The sequence below is a fragment of the Meleagris gallopavo genome, chromosome 26, assembly GCF_905368555.1.
Source record: "Meleagris gallopavo chromosome 26, MGAL_WU_HG_1.1, whole genome shotgun sequence".
Taxonomy (NCBI): domain Eukaryota; kingdom Metazoa; phylum Chordata; class Aves; order Galliformes; family Phasianidae; genus Meleagris; species Meleagris gallopavo.
The window spans coordinates 3,077,516-3,098,718 of record NC_139429.1 but is presented as its reverse complement, the minus strand read 5'-3'; the positions used below and the strand labels follow the sequence as shown (position 1 = coordinate 3,098,718).

Sequence of the window (21,203 nt, the reverse complement as noted above, 5' to 3'; positions counted from 1 at the left end):
TAATATCTTCATCTATGACACCAACAGTGGGATCATATGCATCTTCAGGAGTGCAGATGAAACCAAGCTGTGTGATGTAGTCAATGGGATGCCATTCAGAGAGACCCAGACAGGCTGAGCTGTGGGTCCAGGAGGACCTGGTCAGGTTCATCAAAGCCAAGAGCATGGTCATAACAACCCCCGCAATCAGTACAAGCTGGGGGACAAAAGGATGAAGTACAACCCTGCTGAAAAAAGTCTGGGGGTTAATTTAAAAAAATATATTATTTTCTTTTAAAATGAATGGATAAAACAGCATGCCAGTTGTTTTTTTTTTTTCCCTTCCTTTACGGTCAGTTAAATAATGATGTATACAGACAACTGCAGCGAGTTGAATGAAAGGGTAGGAAGAAACATCATTGTATAAATAAACTGAATTGTTTGGGAACAGACAAACTACTATTGTGTTAGGCCTTTCGTTATAGCTGGTTTTAATCTTACTAAGTTGAGTGTGGTTTTCATTTCTCAGCTACAGTAATTTTATTCCTGAGCCTCCTCTGCTCTTATCCAAGATCTGCTGGTTGGAAGAGCCATCTCAGACAGCAGGCAGTGACATTAGAGCAGACTCTTTGTTGGGGATCTGCTTTAAAAGAAGTTGAGAACATTCAGCCAACCTGGACGTGATGTTTGAAGCCACACTCTGAGCAAAGACTTGGCAATTAGGATTATCCTATAGGAAATGAAGGGAGAAATATAGATAAGTTGGTGGTAACTGCCTAGGATAGACTTTAGGTCACACTAACAAGATCTGTTGGTTTCACAAGGTTAGCAGCACCTTGCTGTATAGGTGAGATAGGTGTGTCAATTCTGGGAGGTGACTGCTGGCCCTGTGGGAGAAATACTACCACTGAGAACTAAGAAAACAATTAAAGCCACTAAGTTACATGATTCTGAACTCAGTACACACAAGGCTTGTGTTCATAGGACAGCTCATCAGCTTCTTGCTACCAGCTCTTGTAGGGCCCTCTGAACTTACCTAACAAAGACCCCTTCAGAACAAGAATTACCTCCAATAATAATAAAAAAAAAAGGCCCATGACAAAGCTTGCCGTTTTCATCCATTGAAACAAAGGTGAGGCCAGTCAGTCACCTCCCTGCGTTCTATTGCTCCGAGTTGTTTCCTGTGCCTGGAGCAGGGGCTGTCCTGAGCCTGGGCTCCAGCCCGAGCTGTCGGTTGGCATTAGGATCCAGGGCTCAATCAGAACCAAGGGTGGGATTTACACGATGAGTTGCTTAATTCTCTCCTTCTTTTTAGGGTATCGGTCACAGTATCTGTTGATCTGGGCAGAGCATCTATCACATCATTCTCCTGTCTGCGTCAGCCTGAACACACTGGTGTGTATAAGACAACATTTACTATACAAGGTAGTCAGGTAAAACGTGCAGAGGCACCAAGAGATACAAGACAGCACATTCTGACTGAGCTTTGTATATATCTGACAGCTAGCATAGCCCAGAGTCACCTCCCAGTCTTAAACAATTCACATTCCTTCCTCAAGCTAAATTGTGCTTGGCTGCATTGTTTCAGAAGGCTGAAGAACAGCCTTGTGCCAGGGGTTTACTGCAGGGACCTTTACTCCCACCCAGACTAGGAACAGCTCTCCAGGCACAAGCTCCTGAACAAAGCATCACATTCCAATTGTTTACGCACTTCTGCTGACCTGAATCAGACAGACACAAATAGGCTGCAGGGGGACCTGATGTTCCAGCTTCACTAAACCACCTGAGGCTTAGGAAATTCAGAGCTCCAGAAGGCTCATCAGGATCCTCAGCCTATTTTTGGCTTTTAACTTTTCTATCGATCAGAAATTCTCCTGCCTGACTTCTATGTTACAAACAATTCAAACTTATCAGTTCAGACCTGTCAGCTCATTGTCTACACACTGAAAACCCATTGGAAGACAGCCTTGTGTTTTCTGCAGGCTTGTAATGTGATGATATATGTGCTGTACCTTCAAAAACTATTATAAACATTGCCCTTTCCCACAACCTTAGAACAGCAGAAGTGAGACCTGAGTGCAGTCCTTGAAACATACTGTTATCCTCCACATCTGGAAAGGAGGAATCACACAGAGGGTAGACATTTCCTTTTCTGATAACAGCTACCTCTATGGCTACTCACATTTAGTGAGAAGACACGATGCCAAGCATGAAGTATTATAGTGTTACAGACTTGCAAAGGCAGAAGAACAGTTTCCCTCAAGAATGCATATTAGGAAATGAAGCATCTGGCTACAAGAAAAGACATTTAAAACATTGACCTTTTGTTCAGGAAGCTGTATTTCAAAGACTCAAATCAAGCTCCATGAGCTATTTTTCCCCAAATATGTAAATATGATTTTTCCTCAGTGCCTAATATTCAACAACTTTCCCATGTAAGCTTGCAATTCAGCACACTGTGAGTTTTCTTCCATTTCCACCTGACATTAAGCCACACTGAAGAGAATTTTAGTTGGGATTACATGTCAGGAAGGATTTCTGCCCAGAAGGAGTTGTCAGGCACTGCCCAGAGGAGCAGTGGTGTTGTTGACCCTGGAGATACTTCAAAGACATGTGGATGTGGTGCTGTGATACACCGTTGAGTGGTGGACTACAGGCATTAGATGGTGGTTGGACTTAGAGAATCACTTAAGTTGGAGAAAACCCATAGGATCTCCAATTTTACTGATATTTTACCTAAGCTACCAATTCATAATCTGGTCCAGTACTTCCTAGCTCCTTATTTTCATGTTTGCTTCCAGGCAGGAGTGTGACTCACTGACAGTCTCAGCAAGAAAGTGAAATACTCATACATGGGGGTTGCTGCAGAGTTTCCAAGGCATCTGGCAGGCAGGGGCTGATGCAATTGTGACAGCTCACAGAAACGAATCCAGGCCATGAATAACTACAGCAGACCTGTGGGCCAGAGGAAAATATGGCTAAATGTACTTGAGCTGTTAACTAGTGCAAAGTGATGAACTTTGCACTAATGAATGCACAATGAACTTCACCTAAGTGTGTGTAATTATACAAAGATGTTTCCCACTGCAAGTTTTATCTTCCTCTGAGTTGTCAGGCTTTTGATTCCTGTTAGAGATGTTGTTATGGTTTGCTCCCTACACGTGCTGGCCACAGATGAAACTGCATGTATCTACTCTATGCCCCTAGTGTAAGCAACACCTAGAAATACATTGGATCTCTGCAGCTAGACCTGGGAAGTTTAGTACTCAGTTCTGTTTTGGATTGTGGCATTATCCCAAGGCTGTAGAAGGAGCCTATTGCCAAGTCAGGTCTCACGTCTTAAATGAGATAAAGGGCAGTTTGTAAGGAAGGGGATAAAGGAGAGCTGCAAACAGAGTGGTTCATACACAGTTATCAAATACAACCAGGCCACACCAGCTCAATACCACCAGTTCTTCAGCCCAATACAATATGCAGCTCAGAAGGAAAAAAGCTGCAGTGCTCTAGGAAAGAATCCTGAACAATATGCCAAAGAACATGCTCAAATGTATCAAATCTAAATTTCTGAAAGTCCCTACAGCATTGTTAACATATTAATGTCTATAAACACCTGGCCAGGGGAAGAGTTTGCTTTATATTTACCCCATTCCTGTATTCTTCCCCTTAGATCAGCACCAAATAATTACTAGAAGCAGCATGCCAGGCTAAGCGGGTATCCTCACCCTTATTGCACCTCTTACTCTATAGCACCTCTTATTCTATAGCACATGCATATTAGATGCTGGCATTCTGTCTGGGACACAATTTTAATGTGTGAATCTCACACTGATAATTAACATGCCTATTTGCTCTCTGGTTGCCTTATCTGCACTGACAGGAGCTGCACACTCTTGGTCTCCCAGTTTCAAGTCTAAGTTTACCCCCCAGCCTCAGCTTCCTGCATTTCTTCAGCTCAGATGGAAGCGTTTTAGCAGCTTCAAAACACTGTAGATACCTGCCCAAGTTTGCCTAGTAGAGGGAGAAATTAAGTGGCTTCATGCTGGAGATAACAGCAGTTCCTTGGCCCCAGACCACACAAGCCTCCACATCTGGCCCTCCTTAACATCTAGAAACAAACCCAGGGCATCTGTCTGCCAGGTAGTGGGGCTCATTTCACATTAATGCAGAATAAGCCAAGTAAGAAAGGTTGATCCTCAAAAGGCTCATTTGGATTGATAACAGGTAATGGCAGTACTGGAGCAGGCACAATGCACAGTCTGATTTGTGGGGAGCCTAAATCTCATGTAACCCCCTAACTTAGCTGCCAGCTGCTTCTGGCAACCTTCAGGGTAGAAACTGTTCTTTGGGGGATGGTATAAAGGGAAGACAGTTGTTATGAGTTGCTCAGAAATGTTTTATTCAGGCTGTTTATCCTCAAAAGAGCATTTTCTTTTTAGATTAAAGTATATAGGTTTTGTATATTCTAAACATAGGAGACAGGACTCGGGCATTTCCTCTTTTAAGAGGTATGGCTGAGCATGTTAACTACAAAATTTATAAAGAGTTGAAATAAGGACTTATATGGCTCATCTTCAGTAAACGCAAGGAAGGAACTCGGCTCTGTCACAGCACAGTTACAATGCAAAGGCAGGAAATACAGATGAAAACAGACAGCAGCCTACAAGCTCTTTGGAAAGGAAAGACCAACCAAAACATAATCAAACTATTTACCAATACTCTGCATAGTTTTATCTGAAGACCGTAAACCACATGATATAATGAACAAGGCATTTCCCTTTTTACAGATGGGGAAATCAAAGCTCCAAAAGGACTCAAAGCCACCTGCTGGGATCGCAGTGGAGATGACAGGAAAATTAACAACCAAAAGATTTCAATTTCATCAGTGAAAAGCTTTCAGTCCAATTAAATAAGGTCACCACAGACCTGACAGACAGCCCACACTCTTGCAATAAAGATAGTATTAAGTTATGTATGCCATTTCTCAGGCATTCATCACTGTATTTTGTACAGGAGGTCACTATTTTCACCTTAAGCATGGGAGAGCATTCTGCTCCATCTTCCAGGAGATAGGAAAGCTGGATAACAGAGTTCCCCTACCCAGAAGGACAAACTCTCTCAACTTTCATAGCATACCTCAAAGACTGATGCAAGCCTAATGTTTAATCTCGTCCAACTGCCTAAGACATTTTTCCCTGGCATCTACTCTCAACACTCATATATTATGCACTACTTTCTTTTGGATTGAAAGTAGCCATAGAGAATATATGAACAGTGACTGCTATTTAAAATGCAGAAATAACACTTAATCTGCTACATCAACTCTTCCCTGTCTGCAGACTGAACATAACTGATGGTGTGTGCTTATAAAGCATGCGTAATCATTACCTGCTCAATTACTGTTGTTATAATGCATGGTTTAGCAATAAGCACTGCCTGTTGTGGGGCTCTACCAGTTCCCTGTATTAAGGAAATTCTTAATGTTTTGTTTCCATTTCTACATCATAATCAGGCCCTAGCTTTATGCATGTGGGCTCAGGATATTTTTCCTTTTCTTTACATTATCAGTCTGCTTGCCACATCTTTGCTGAAGGGGATTCCTCACTTTAAGTCCTTCTCTCGGTAGGGCAGGATGGCCTCCTTTGGTTGAGGATTATAGGCTCTGACAGTGCCGAGACAGAAAAATAAAGCTCTAGAATGATTTAAAGCAATGAGCAGGGCTGCTGCCCTAAGACCAGTTACATGCACCCAACTACCATTGTCTCCTGCAACTCAGACCCACTCTAAATATGGCCTTCTCCTGGACTTTATCCAGTGGGAACACATGAGTGTACACCTGGTGGTAACCATCTCCCCCTCCAGGGGCAGGGAGGAAAGGGACAAGAATATTTACCATTTTCTTTCGTTCTTTTCCTCCCCCCCTTTCTGCTTATGTCAGACTGTCATAGAGGTCTTTAACTCAGCAAGGAATGGAAAAGCAGTGCCAATTCCTCCTTGAACCATCTCCACCCATAGCAGAAACAGGAAATCCATCCCCCTCCCAAGGATGGAAGGTGTTCCTGTGCCAAAGTCACTACACAAGTGCTTTCAATGGAGAGCTTTCCCACTCTGCTGCTACACACTGCCAGAATTTGGGGATTTACAGCAAACATCCTGGGCTCCATCAAAGGCTTATGAAACCCAAAACCACAAGATATACATCTAGAGTTTAAAGGGCTGCGGCATACCCAAAAAACACTGCACTGGAACAAAGGAAACTGCAGCTATTGGAGTTGCTCTTGCAGGGATCAGAAGGTTTTCCATGCACATGGTTGCACAATAGGAAGTACTGGGAGGATAACTCTGAGGATGGGGACCAAAAGAAGAGCAATAACCAGAAAGAAAATGCAATGCACATGGTCTTGCACCACAGAGTATGGGAAAAGCTGCAATTCTGCTCTGCATGTAGGAAGATATGCAGACGACTTGCCTCTACCCGGCACAGCCACTAGGAAGTCACAGCTTTTAAGTACAAAATACAATCACTGAAGCAGCAAACTCTTTTTTAATTGTTCATTTAATCCATATCTGAGCTTGGGAAGGGTGTGCTGCACACCAGCATTATTTTCTTTAAAACAAAGCATGAGTTTTATCAGCGCATTGGTTTCTGAAGACAAAGAACAGATGGCCTCTTATTTCAGAGGCAGCAAAAGGACATTCTGTGCCTTCAGGAGCCCTCAGAAGAACACTGATATGAGAGAAAAATATGAAGTGCCAATAATGCCTGGCTGGTTACAGAATCCTTCCACGTGTACAAGTAACAAACCGCTCTCCCCAGCTTTTTGCCTGTGGATGTCTTAAGAAGAGGGACAAATAAGGAAAGAATGCAAATTTAAGCTGGATTTTCATTCCTTTTAAAAACTAGTACACAAGTTGTTCCAGGAGCAGAAAAAAAAACAAAAAAACAAACAAGTGAGAATATACCTTGAGAACTGCATTTATTATTTCCTAGATTTAGATGTCTCTAAAAGAAAAGAACTGAATAAACTCAATGGATATTTTGGAAAACATCCAAGGACCGCAGTTTCAGGACAGTTTTTGCAGATGACCTCCGGCAGAGCCTAACGGATAAAGCCTTACCTGAGCCCTGTGCACTTGGCAGCAGTGTCTGGTACCTGGCAGCCTTCAGGTGCACCACAAGTCTGCTCTGCACTACCACAAATCAGCCATTAGCTAAGTCAGCATTAAATAAAAGCACCAAGAGGTGCTCTTCTCAGGTAGAGAAGAGAAACATCACAGGAACTCAAACTAGATATAATCAAGTTAATAAGGTAGATGATTTTGGCGACAATCTGATGGGATTTTTCACCTTGAGGTCTTCAAATCAAACCTGGCTACCTTTCTGGAGAAGATTTTACTCAAGTCCTTAAGATGAACATGAGGATCAAGAGCAAATTCTCCATCCTCCAGTATAGTCGAGTAGTTTTCAGTGCTGCTCTCAATTTCCTTCTACCCAAACTCTGAAAAGGGACTGATTTCTCTCTTCAAGATCACTTGAAGACCCTCTGTCACTGCGTGTAGATGAGTACATATCAATCTCATCACTTTCTACAATCTTTAGCAAAGTAAAGCTTGCTAACAGAAGCTGCTTTGAGATCTGGCCAAAACCAAACCTGATTTAAAGCAGCCCCTCAGTGAGCACCCTCAGAGCCCCAACTAGTTTTTCAGATGCTCTCTGAGCATCTTGGGTTCCTAGCTTCCCTTGTCATTGTATGAATTATGATGTAGAATTACCTTGCATAGGTTTCACGCAAGCAGACGTGAACGTGGCGCCTGGTGTCAGACAGTAAGCAGGAAGAAAACTAAGTTTAAGACATTCTGGCTTGCTGTGCAAGCTTTCAAGTGTGCAGTGTTGTAGCAACAGTGCAAACAAGCAAGGAAATGGCCCCTGTAACAGAGCACTTACAACCAAGAAAATATCCTGAATACTTGCATCTGGTACAATAAGGTTTGTTCCATTCACATTTTGATTTTGGCTTCTGTCCTTTGTCCTGGTGACTTCACAGAAGAGAAGACATGGGGTAAGGAAAGATGCTTGCTGACAAGTTAAAAAAAAAAAAAATGCCTCCATTGCATTCAGTGCCTTTTTCTAATGGGTATGTATTCATCACCGTCCCACAATGGAAACAACATGCCTAGGGCATTACTAAATAAGAAAAAGATGGGAGCTCAATTGGAGGAAAAAGTATTGTGCAATGCAGGATCATTAACTCCAGAGCAGAGGAGCTCAGCTTTGTACATTGGTTGTACCAGGTCACATTGGGCCTGAATTAACAAGCAGCTGCAGAATTGTCTCCTGGTTTACTCCAGGGGTAACCTTGGGCTAAAAGGAAACAGCTTTAACAAAGCCAGATACACTGGGATGCATTTGCCACACTGAGTGACACTGATGGGGAATCTCTTGAACTGCAGCTTCATCTTCACTCATTAAACCAGTGCCTGATGTGTCTTAACAGGCTATCACTCCAGACTTCTGCAGCACCATTTCTGCAGTGATTTCAAAGTGTTTTACATCTCACAAGGGAAAGTTTGCTTCATTTGTGTGCTCACAAAGGAGCCAACATTTTCAACTGCACCCCAAAATCCCGACTGCTTTAAGGACACCTAATGTAGTTGGTGTGACCACATCAAGTCCATGAGACCCTGCATTTCCATCTGCACCACTACTGGCCCCTTTATAAGCAGTTTACCACTTGAAACAGAGATACTCAAAACTAAAAGGCACTTAAAAAAAGGAGCCTGCAATTACTTAAATCGCAGTTACTGGCAAAACCAGCAATGAAACGTAGACATCCTGAATGCTGCTCTTACCAGACAGCAATCCCGATTACTTAAAAAATTCCCCTTTGGAAAAGAAATGAGAGAAAAAAAAAAAAAAAATACAGCATTTGTTAAAACAAAAGCTATACTTTGTCTTACAAAAATCCCCATTGTTTCCAAGCAAGAGCTGGAAACAATGGAAAGAGAGGGGTTTTGCCCACAGCACAGACCACATCAGAGCATGACAAAGCAGTACTGTGGAAACATCAATCCAGATCAGATGGATGTGGGAAAACAGCTCCTTATGAGAAATGCTGGGATTCTGAGGCACTGGTGCTGAGTGTTCCACATGGGACACTTCAGCCAGAGCTAAAAGGGATGCCTGCTGCAATACAGACCTACAAACATGGATGCACAGCACCACAACACCTTCAGAACTAAAAAAAGTTGAACTGGGAGAGAGGTCTTTTATTGCCCACACAGCTTAAAGCCACCAAATATTTAAGATTTATTACTGTTCCTACAATAAGCTGGGGCCAGCCTCCGTCTGCCACTGCCATTGGGAATAGCAGCAGTCAACTTTGGCCTTAAGACACGAGCCTTAAGAATCCTACTTCCTCATCGGTCATTCCGCTGCCTCCCTGCGGCCTTCCAGTCCCAAGGGCTTTCTGAAGGGTGTAACAACTCACAGCTTTTTACCACTGCACCAAAATCTTCACAGCAAGTTACCCAAAAGTCAGCAGAGTCCCAGCAGCAGACGTTTCCCATTTTGAGCACAAAAAAAAAAAAAAGTTGGCTTTCCATCAGCAGTACTTCTGCATGCTCATAGTTTATGACCCACAGAGCATTAGACAGACATTTGCTGAAACTGCATATTGCTGCTGCAAAGTGAGCCCAAGCTCCAGTAAATGCCTGAAGAAAATGAAGCAATCCCCCAATATTACCCAAGAAGGCAGGATCCCAGCAGAACACCCTGCCAGACACTGGCCTAGAGCCTCACATCATCAGATTTGCTCTGGAATTACTCTACTGGAATAAGATTTCCAAATCTGGCATTGTACCTTTTACTGCAGAGGTTTGATAAGCCATCTTTTGTTCGGAAGGAAGCCCTGATGTTGGAGAACGTGGTTTTTTCCTCTTGTCCCTGGAATTGTGATTGGAAATAATTGGAAGTGTCACTGGAAGTAATCAGAAGTGACAGTCCCTGGGCTATAAGGCTTTTGCTTCGAGTCTAACGATCCCCCCTGCCTCCCGCAAAACAAAACCTAAATTTAAACAATGAAGTCACAAAGTGATTTGCCTTCAAGGTTGAAAACCCTTCAATTTTCTTGCTTTTTTTTTTTTTTTGAAACAGAAAAAGAAGTGTCTGACTATTTTAGTTCAATAGTCAAACCCTGCTGTGTTACACGAGAGGTTCCCCCCCCACACACACACACACGAACACATCACCCTACAGATAAAGCCTCACGTCCATATTAAACACTTGTATGGCCTTTAAAATTTTATCAAGGCTTTAAAAAGCAAAAAAAAAATAGCCTAAGCAGTCTGAGCAATGAGACTCAGCCAACATGCATCTCATAAATATTGCGAGCACTGGAAAAACCACCTCGTTCTGCTGTTTTTTGCTGAGGCACACATGGGGAAGGGAACAGGGCCACTTGGTGTTTTGTGCACTGGTTCTGATGAAGTCTCTTACACTAAAGCACCTGAGCACATCACGAGAGACTCACCTGCTGAAAACAACCTTGTAGCCTCAAAAGCCAAAGGAAGTCGTAGACAATGCAATCAAAAAAGGAGAACTCTGGGATCCGACAGTACGATTTTGCCATGAGCTACAGCTGCATCCAGATTCCTAGCCCCAGTGCTTCCCTAGCTGTTGCTTTTTGATTCAGCTTCAGGCACTCCAGCAGAGCACACCGCTCACAGGCAAACCCACTGACTGCATGCTGCTTGTTTTGCAGTTCCTCTACTACTGCTCCTAACTGCAGGAGCACGGGGAGCAGCTCTATTCCGGAGTGCTGCTGTGCATGTGCTTTGTGAGACTCAAAGTTGTTCCCCTTCACCAAAAGCCACAGTTAAGGACAAGGGGACTCCAGGCCTTCATCTAATAAAGCTGGTTCCACATTCTTCTCCTACCAAGCAGATCTATGGAAAGAAACAGCTTAATGAGCTGTATCTGCTCCACAGGTCTATGTTAAATAGCAAGATGAGATCATTCTCCACTTAGGAGAAGGTAAACTCATTCATGAACTGAACACATGCAGCTCAATTTCTTTTGTGAGGGCTCCTCTGGTAACATTCATACTATGAATGGAGTTTCTCAGCACATTGGTGCTATAAAATCCATTATCCCACTTCTTTTTTATTAAGTAGGGATAACTCAAACCTTCCTATCTCTTAGAAGTCATCCCAATGACTGCTCAGGACACTGGTAAATGATGGCTGATGGATTCAGTTGTTTGCCACTGATCACTTCTCCTTGTGTTTTAGGACACACATAAAAGAAAATAACTTTGAAGCAGAGCACAAGGCTTTAAGACATACAACAATACTGCTACCTTGTCGTGTCGTGTATCTGTATTTTAGTTCCCTTCTCCATTAGAAGAGTAGGAATACTGGGAATTCCTAGGTATTCTCTACCCAATATTGGCTGGTTGGACTGAGCTCTCCAGAGCTTTACACATGGCACTTAGCACAAAGGATGCTAACAAGCAGCAGTGCTATGGCAGAACACATGCAGCCTACCATCATTGCCAGCAATTGCCTCTAACTGTGCACGCTCCATTTCAAAAGACTGTTTCCAGGAGAACAGCCTCCTTTCTGCAAACGCATATGATAAGCACAACAAAATTCTCACTGACCTTTTCCTACCACAGGCAATTAAACTGCAGGCACTAAGCTGAACTTTCACCTTTCCACCTAGTCAGTCAGGAACAAGTCACACTGAAGCTTTGTACTCATTTTGCAGCCACTAAAATGAGGATGTCAGATACACAGAAGAAAAGCTAGGCTGAAAATACCCTTTGTAATGTATATTGATTCTCGAAGGACAGTAATTCCAACATCATGAAACTGTCTGGCCCATTAAGAGAAATGCTGAGTTTAAAAAAAGCACAAATGTAATTAGAACCAACGCAAAGATAAAAGAACAGGAAAAAACCTATCATGACTGTTTCATGTTGTTCATCAGCTTCAATGCATTTCACAATTGCTCAGTCCTCTTTGCAACTTAGAAAACGCAGGTTTTCCTGATTAGTCACATGGAAAACTGAGACAACAGGGAGAAGGACTTTAGAAAAGCTAGCAGTGGTTACGTTGAGGCAGAGCATCCTACTCACATTCCCTGGTTGTTCTTTCCAGTACCCAGTGAGCTTCTGGAAAAGAGGACCAGCTCTATCTTGAGTGCTAATCCACAGATAGAGCTCTATTGCCAACACTTTTCCTTCTCTGTACTCTGCTTTTCACGTTGTACCATGTAAAAAGCATGTTTTAGGCAGGGTCTGAAGCCTTGGCTGGAGATGTAGGCTGTTGGTAGCAGCCTTATCATTCCACTCAAGCATACTGAAGAAGTAAACTGAAGGATCCTCCTTCCCCCTGTTGACTTCCCATCACTTGCCACATTTGCCATTGCTGTGCTTCCTGCTCTTCTCCATTTCCTCATCTTCCACTACCCTGAGCTCTCGGTGTCTATTCACAGACCTCAATGACCTGACTTCACCCTTGGCTTTTTGCTGGGCTGCTTCTGTAAAATAACCATTTCTAAAAACAGATGAAGAAACAGCTTGAGGAAAAAAGGAGACCCATTCATCTTTCAGACAAGGCTCCGCCAAGTTCCCACTGCACCCAAAGCAGCCTCAGTTTTGTAACACATCGGTGCAAGCAATATGCACAACATTACATCCCCAAGAGCCAAGCTTTCTTTGCACACGTATAGAACTCAGCTCTGCACTGTGCAATATACACAAGCCTTGGCTAACAGAGGGGAGTGCTTTAGCTGGAAACCAGATGCATCGTTGGACTAAAGCTTTGGAAGCAGTTTCTGCAGGGAAGAGACACAGAAAGCAGTCTGTAACACCCCTCTTCATTGCTACTAAACACACACATTCTGCATCACAAAACAATCTGTTTCCACACAAAGCAGGGTTTTGCAAATACACGCTCTGCTTTGTTGCAGTGACTATTTACATTTCTTTTCAGGCGGTTCCTAAGAACTCAAACAAATCCCAGGCTGCAAACCTGTTAAGTTCCCTATAAAGTCCTGTGTTTGCCTTGAGGAAGACAGGGGCATCTGTTGTGATCCAGAGGATAAACATCAGGGTCTCTCTCCAAGCCAGTTGTGCAATGACAGGCATTGCTGGGAAGCCTGCTCTGCTGTTACACAAAACGTCCCTCTGACGTGGCCCCGAGTGCCCCACAGAAACAGACCACTAATTCTGTATAAACAGGCCCCGCTGTGGGCACAGTGGCCAAACACCAATTGTTTCACATGGGAAATTCAGAAAGCTTGCCTCCCCTCAGCACACTATTTCTCGTGATTAAGAGATCAGACTTCAGTATTTCAACCCTAACTTGGCATGCTGCTTTCCCCCACTCCAGAGGTTTACCCTTTTTCTTTTTATGGTAAAACAGAAAAATAGGGATAAAATCAGGCCTCAAAATAAAGCTAAGGTTTTCTAAATGCTAGAAATCCAAACACTTTCATGTAAAACACAGCGCTGCTGGGGAAGGGGAGGACATTCTTATTGAGTGCTCTGGTAGGAAATGTGATGCAAACCCACCCTGGCTTTAAAAGAATTTGCATCCCACAACAAGAAGTGTTAACTCTGATATCCCATCAGATAGCAGCTCACTCAATTCTGTCTTGCCTCCTTGAATTCCACCAGGAGCAGCAAATGGACACACATCTTCTCTTTGCTCCCTTTCCCTAGGGTTTGTTAAAGAAAGGAGCTCTTGGCCTTGTCGTAGAGCTAAATTCACACCTCCCAACAGTTCTTCAATCCAGTTGCTGTTTTGTTGACTGCTGAAAAAAAAATAAGCTCTTGCAATTATCAGCTTTTATGAAGTCGACTTTGGAAGAACAGCCTCCTCTTGGGCTTTATGCACCAAGAGTGATCGCCTGCATTCCTTCATAACCCAATGAAGGAAAAGATGAAATCCAATGGCAGAATCCTGAACAGAAGCCTTATTCACAGCCACGGATTTATATTTTGCTATTCCAATCCCAAGCTTAGAATTAAATGCTGTTAAAACATGGGCCAAAATCCTTGCCCCACCTGAATACCCCCATGAAACAAACAGATAAAGCCAACAAAAGGAGCCATGAGAAAACCAGGAGGTTGCAAGTATATCCTATATCCATAACCTCAGAAACTTGGGAAGCACCCAGAGCAGCAGCAGAAATAAAACCCATCAGTTTAATATTCCATTTGCTTAAAACATCTCCCTTGCTTTTTACTAGTTCAGGCAGAAGCAGTCTATTAAAAAGTTCAGTAACCCCGCTGGAAGCAGGAGTGCTGGTTTTTTTGTTGTTGTTGTTGTTTTTAAACAATGCAGTGGTTCTTGGCTTTTCTGGAACATATTGCAGTTTTAAGGAGAAGGGCTTTAAGGAAGCATGACAGGGCACCATTCAGGATGCCTGTGCCCTTAAAGCAGGAGGGGAAGCAAGTCTCAGAAGTCTGAGAGTCAATGTAGAAAAGCACAGCCCCAGGCTGACCTGCCACTGCCAAATGCTGCAGAGCAGCTCCCATTTCAGCAAAGATTTTCAGGCTAGAAGTCTGGTGGATACCTAGGCAAATGCATGCTGTCAGACCCAATTGCTCATGCCAACAAGCTCTACAGGGATTTGCACCATAACCTTTCCCAGCACAGTGAGACAATCAAGTCTTGGTGTTCAGTGCAGCAACTGTGCTCCTCTGGGACAGCCCTGTAAGAGAGTCACTGACCTTAGAGCTGGGAGAACAGAGCTCAGCTACACCTGCACAGGAGGTAGATCTGCCATTACAGCTGCATCCACTTCAGCAAAATCACTCCTGTGTAATACACCAATTCCTACCCATTGAGCACACCATATAAGCCAGACTAAGTGCACAAATCAGAGCTACCAGCTGCATCTGCATCCATCAGCCTCAGTATGGTACATGCAATTCCCTGTACCATCAATCACTAAATCCTACTCATCTTTTCCCAAAGACACCACATAGAGAGGGAGCAAAGCCTTGGCTCCCAAGGCATCTCTCTGTGCTATATCACAGAAGGTTGGCTTCCTTACATCCCAATGGCTGGTCAGCTTTAGAGAAACCATGAAGACAGCCCCTTTGCAGATACTGAGGCTAAAGCTAAGATACAAAAGACTCTTGGCCATTCTTTTCTGCAGGAGAACTCCTATGGACAAGCAGCTGCCTATTCCTCATAAAACAAGAGGGAGCAATTAGGGCATTGTGGAGAGCAACCCCTAATGTTCTAATGCAAAGATCCCATCTCAGTAGCAAGACATGTGAAAGCTGAATGTCTATATTGGTTTGGCACATCTCCTCCTTTGGATCTTGAACCCCTTGCTTTCTGAAAGGCAAAGCACATACACTAGCCAACAAGTGATATATGTAATACTAGAGTCAAAAGTAGGTGTACAGATATCACACAACTATATTTATTTTCTTGTAATCAAATACGTCTTTAGCAGAAAGTTTGTTAAAAATACTCAAAATTGACTTGGACAGGGTGGTGGGAAAAGGCAAAGGAGATTTCTGGCTCCTCTCTGCTTTCTCCACCTTACCCTTGTTACAGAACTATGATCGCAGTCTTGCCCAGACCACATTTAGTAAAGTCTTCATTCTTGTCATGTTTTTAAAGCCTCCTTCCAACTCTTTGTCTCCTTTTCCCTGTCTCCTCGCATAGCTGTCTACTTACCCTGTAGGTAAACAGTACCAAAGACAAGGACCACATATATACCATCAATGTGAATGCTCTGAGCCAGCAACTTTCCTCTGAGGCTTCCTTGGCTTCAAACTCCTACTCTCCACAATCCTTCACTTCAACAGTGAGCAAAAGCACACACTCACTGATACTTACACACCTTTCCACTACTTTCTCAGGCTAGCAAAGGAGATCCCCTATATCCCCTATCTCCTTGCTTTCTCCCAGGCACAAGCAAGGAACACAGACAGCAATACTTCATGTTCCCTAAAATATGCTTCCAATATCAGTAAATGAAGCTGGATTCAAAGCTGGATGACCAAGTTGCCCATTGACAACACAAATACAACAAGGGTAAATCACAGGGCAGTTCAACACTAACAAAGCACCAGGAAATGAGGCATTCCTGGTTTGACTGTGAGCTTTGGGAAGCTGCTCTTCCTCCCCTTGCCACAGCTGGAACAACTAGAGAAACTGAGGAACTCAAATGTTGATTAAATGCAAAAGCTCTTCAAGGCATGGCTTGTCTTCTCTGCTGGGTTTATGCCTTCTAAGCATTACAGAGATCCCAAAGAAGGAAGAATGGTTAAAGGCCATTGTGTCCCCCCCGATAAAACCAGCAGTGGTCATACAAAAGAGAGTTACTGTATCACTACAACACTCATCCTGTGGCAGCAGCTTATCCCTTCTGCTCCAAGCCTTCAACACTTGGCTGCTATGAGAACCCATCTGCCTTCTGGACATTTAGAACTCTGGCTGGTCCATGTTTCACACCTGTGAAACTGAATGAAGGCTGTTCCCCATAGCATTTCTTCCTATCATCCTGTCTGAAGCCTTTATTCTGTGTCCGCCCACATCAGCCCATCACCTTGTGGGACTTGGCTCTTCCATGGGAATCAAAGACCTGTGCCCCATTCACACCAGTACCCTGGGTTTTGGGGGGCAGGAGAACCCAGGAATCTCTGATTTGCTCAACCACGACAGATTTCAGAGCTGTCTGCTTGTCAGCACTATGTGGTGAGCAGAATGAAGACAGAAGCTCACTCATCACATCCCAGTGCCTCTGGAGATGCAGATACCCAGACTACTTCTGAGTCAGTCCCATATGCAAGCTCCCCAGCAGACCTCAGGACTGCAAACCCTTTCTCCATAGGCTTTACCAGACAGCTCTGTTCAGCCCTTCTGCTTCCATTCTCTTTCTTTAGTCTCCTCTCCTGTTCTCTGCTCCTATTCAACCATTAACTTATACCTTTTCCTCCTCTTTATTTCAGCAGCCCTTTTCCCTCCCTTTTTCTTGCTGTCTCCCTTTTGTTCCCCCTCCTTCTCCCATTCTTTCCCCCCTTAACTCCTCCCTCTCACACTTCAACACATCTGTTTTTAATCAGAGGCATCAATTGGAAACAATAACCCTTTTTTATTCTAAAAACCTGAATGCTAAATATTTGAGCAAAGCAAAACAGTTATACAAATCTGACACTATGCCTGGAACAAAGACATTTTGTTCATCTTATTTTATCAAAGAGGTTCAAACCCCTTCATGGTACGCTGCTCAAAAACTGCCTTTTTTAAACTAAAAACACATTCCAGGAGGGGTCTGTATGACCATTACTCCTAAACAACAACAACAAAAAAAAAAACAACAAATTTGGATATTAAAAGGTTCCCGGCCATCAACCTGCTAATAACTAAAGCAACACAAAAAGCACTGAACACAAAAACAGAAAAAGGAGTTTGCCATAAAAGTTTTTTCCTCTGCAGATCCGAATAGCTCATCAGAAACGAATTTCAGTCGCACAGAGAGGGGCAAATGGAAGTTCGATTAAACACCAAAAAGCCAACGTACCTAAAAAGAGGATGGAAAGTGCAGACATTCCGTCTCCGTGTGAGAAAGGGACTTTTCCTCCCTTCTGCCTTCTCTCTCCCAGGGACGGCAGGCAGACCTGCACAGGATTCAAAAGAACGCCTCTGGAATGCGCCGAGAGTAATTGCATCCATGTGCCAGAGAAATAACCAACTTCACTCTTTCTTCCCTTCTGATATTCATCTCCTTGTCCGTATTCTGTCCAGATACAGCGAGAGCTCACAGATCTGTAGCTGCTAAATCAGGGCCTGGAGTTTCTGGAAGAGAAGAGACAGAGCAGCAAGGAGTTCACATCGACAGCAGCACGGAGTGATTTTGCACGTCTGAAAAGGAAAGGAGAGAAGCGGGGGGAAAACACTGCGCTCAATGTTCACCACATGGCTGCCTCCCAGAAGAGCCCCTCCCTGCCATCAGCTGGGATTAATAGCGAAGATCAGTCATGTGGGTGAGGTAGAGCTAACTTCTAGCAGTAACATATAGAGATTTACCTCGGGAGGAGATGCAAGGATTTTACGAGTGTTGGAGTGGTTAAGTTTGGAGGCAGCGAAATCCAGCATGGAAAAAGAATCAGATTCATCCCTCAGTGGCTCTCAGGAAAAGCACAAATGCTCTTCAGAACTACAAACACATTCACTATGTAAAATGTGTATGTAGTGGGATAAGCTCCAGAATTATAGCTTTTGGACTTACTGAAGGCTTGCTTCTTATCTAGTTTGTTTGTTTTTTTTTTCTCCTTTTTGAGTAGGTCTGAGTCTCTAGGAAAGAAAAACCCCAAGATTCAATCAAACCATGCGTGTCTAAGAAATACTAGCTCAGCTTTACCAGGTTTTCTGCTGTGAAGACAAAACAGTTTCCATAAGAGGAATCCAATCTAATAGCAGAGCTCACAGGCAGTCTTGTCCACCTTTGAGCCGAAACAAACAGCATTGAACTTTTTAATGCTTCACTAAAATGCTTTTAAATCTCACTGCTTCCAGCAAGGCCATGGGAACGGTGTTGTTTTACACACATACCTGCTCTGATCTGTTGTACTTGACACGCACAGGGCATGCTCACACCTTTACCTGTGCACCCCAGGGTGCAACTCCTGTGCAGATAAACCAAGACCTTGCATCTTCCCCACACAGAAGGGTTATGTTGGCCACTTGGAAGCCCACAGGAGCTGTGAAAGCAACCAAGAAGCTGACTGAGTGTTCAGATAGCTGCTCTGTGCCAATCTGCTACCACAGCTATACAGACACCGGGGCTATAAGAAGCTCTATAGGACTTAATTACTACTCCTTATTAACGTAGGAGCTTTGCAAGCATTTACTGGAAGATGGGACACATTGCTACCCCAAACAAAGTAGGACCTGAGATACAGGTAGATCCATTTGAGAGAAGTAACATGGATGGAAGTTTTCTTTTTGTATCATGTTTTAAGCAGTTTTCTTTACCCTTCCTTGCTTCACAGGTAGAAATAAAACCATGACTCCTCTCCAAAACATCTATTCTCTGTAACAGTGAGAAAATTAACGGATGGTGTTTGACTAATACAGCCTGACAGCACAGGTGAATGGAACAGTTCCTACAGAGCATCACATACCATGGCTGGGAGCTGGATACCCTCCTAACTTCTCCCCACACACTTGATCAAACAGGCTGCTTGCTTTCAAATGGTTGGGTGGATCTGAGGGAATATCATCAATTTTCAGTGTAGGAGATAAATCAATGGAGAAAAGTGCATCGAATCCTTTCCCACCCCCTCCAGAAGAGAAGCAGCACTGCGCCTGTCTCACTGCATTACAAGTCTGACAGAAGATGTCCCAAGCAATGCTGTAAATACCCAGCATGCTGCTTTGCTTTCATAGAATAAATGCATCAGAAACAAAGAGAAAGATGTGGTGTCACCCAGTGCTAGCTGCCCATCCTCCACAGAAACACAGAGCTGGGACAGCTGGGAGGTGGCTGCAGAATCAGAAGAGACCACGCATGTAAAGTCTCTTCTGTCATCTCAAACAAGCCATTCCTCAGCCTGCTCCCATGCTGCAGTCCTTCTAGTAAGCTCTTTGAGAGGAAACCACACTTTGGGGTTCAGTGGGGATTCTCCCTCTGGCGTTTATACCTGTTATGGCATGGGTATGTTCCTCCAGTGTCACCCAGTAAGGGCTGGGGAAGGCATAAGCTAGGACAAACATGCCACTCACACGAGCACATCCTCTCTCAAGACCTCTACTGACTATTTGGGGCTTATGTAGGTCTTATCAACAGTACACTTTTTTTTTTTTTTTTAATCCCCAGAAGGGGCTAATTCTTCCAGCATGCTCATGAATTATTTCTCCTCCTCTCATACAACACCAGCACAGCATGGAAAAGGTATATCATACATTTCTCAGCAGGGGAAGAGCAGAGTAGACGAACTGTTGCTATCATAAATGCTAAGAAAAATTAAGGTTTGGATTAAAATAGCTGAACACCTGTAGAAATCCTCATGGGCCCCTACACCAGCTTCTCCTGTTCATCCCCACATCAACATCAGCCTCCTCCACATTGCTTTAAGTCCCATCAAGAAAAATACACTCCTAAACCCGTACATCCCAAGAACCTGCTCAGCCCTTCTTAGCTCATTCCTACACCTCAGCTAGCAGAAGCTTGTAGACAGATCCTCTCTAAACCTAAAGATACATCTTTCTTGCACATTCAGGAAAAGAAAAAGCAAACAATGCAGCTCTATTGTCACCTTTCTTTTTTATGTTTTCCTCCAGGAGTGTTAGTACATGGCAACTGCAAGCCCAGCCCTCTTATGTCTATTCTTTTTGTCTGCCCTCCAAGATTCTGAGTAGAAAGTTACTCCATTCAGATGAAGTTAGTGAAGCAGCTTTTTGATGCAGCCAGTAGAAAGACAGGTGCCATCTACAAGGACAATCAAAAGAACATGGTGAAACTACTGAGCAAAGCTCTGCTAGGTTCAGCCGTTGGCAAAGCGTACTTTGACACAGCAAACCATGAAAATAAGTCAGCCTCTTTTTGGGAAAGCTCAAAGCAGACAAGAAGCAATACTAGGGCAGAAAATAAAACCCTCCATACAGCTTTCACAAGTCTGCTGTTGGAGAGGTAACTTTGCACCACATCAGTGCTTAAACATTTACTTACAAACCAGTTGTTTGGAAGTCTCTCCTCTGCCATGCAGGCTTCAATAATTGATCATAAAAGCACCATTAGTCATTTAATATTAGTCAAAAGTCTCACTTCAACAAGCCTTAGCACTCTCTGTCGGTAAGTGCATCTTCAATAGGGAAACAAACAACTAAAAAGCTTCTTAAAGCTCTACTTAGTCTTAAAGCAGCTCAGGCCACACAACTTAGTTCCCAAGAATCCTGTAAGAATACACCCTTGCTATGAAATAGAAGAGCATACCACATAGATGTAACTAAATTAAAAAATAAATAACTAATACTGAGTATTATTCCATTTTCCCAGAAAGCTCTGTACGATGCAATGGAAAACACAGCAAAGACAGCAGAGCAGCAAAGTCTGAGGCTGCAGCAAGTGAGTAAGTACCTAAGTGAGAATCTAAGTAGTAAGATACTCATTTTTAATTAGGATTTGTGAGTGGCTTTTTTTTTTTTGTATTACATTTTTAGAGTAAATGAATCTCTTCTGGAGTAGGGATGTG

General features: G+C 43.3%; 1 protein-coding gene across 6 annotated transcripts in view; it reads right to left on the bottom strand.

The window, feature by feature from the left end:
* CLMP (CXADR like cell adhesion molecule) overlaps positions 1 to 18,177 on the bottom strand; it is a 40,011-nt gene extending 21,834 nt beyond the window's left edge. For 2 of the 6 annotated variants that reach the window (XM_085209114.1, XM_010723648.4), the window contains exon 1: positions 17,531 to 17,677. Coding sequence is in view for 4 of the 6 variants with exons in the window: in XM_085209113.1 (XP_085065239.1) it covers positions 9,837 to 9,919; positions 17,531 to 17,682 (235 nt within the window). In the remaining 2 variants the exon portion in view is untranslated. Of the gene's footprint in view, positions 1 to 7,749; positions 7,772 to 9,836; positions 9,920 to 17,530; positions 17,954 to 18,036 lie in introns of those variants that run through there. The other 4 variants (XM_085209113.1, XM_010723646.4, XM_010723647.4 and 1 more) reach the window with 4 other exon arrangements.
* Positions 18,178 to 21,203: the final 3,026 nt, after the last annotated feature.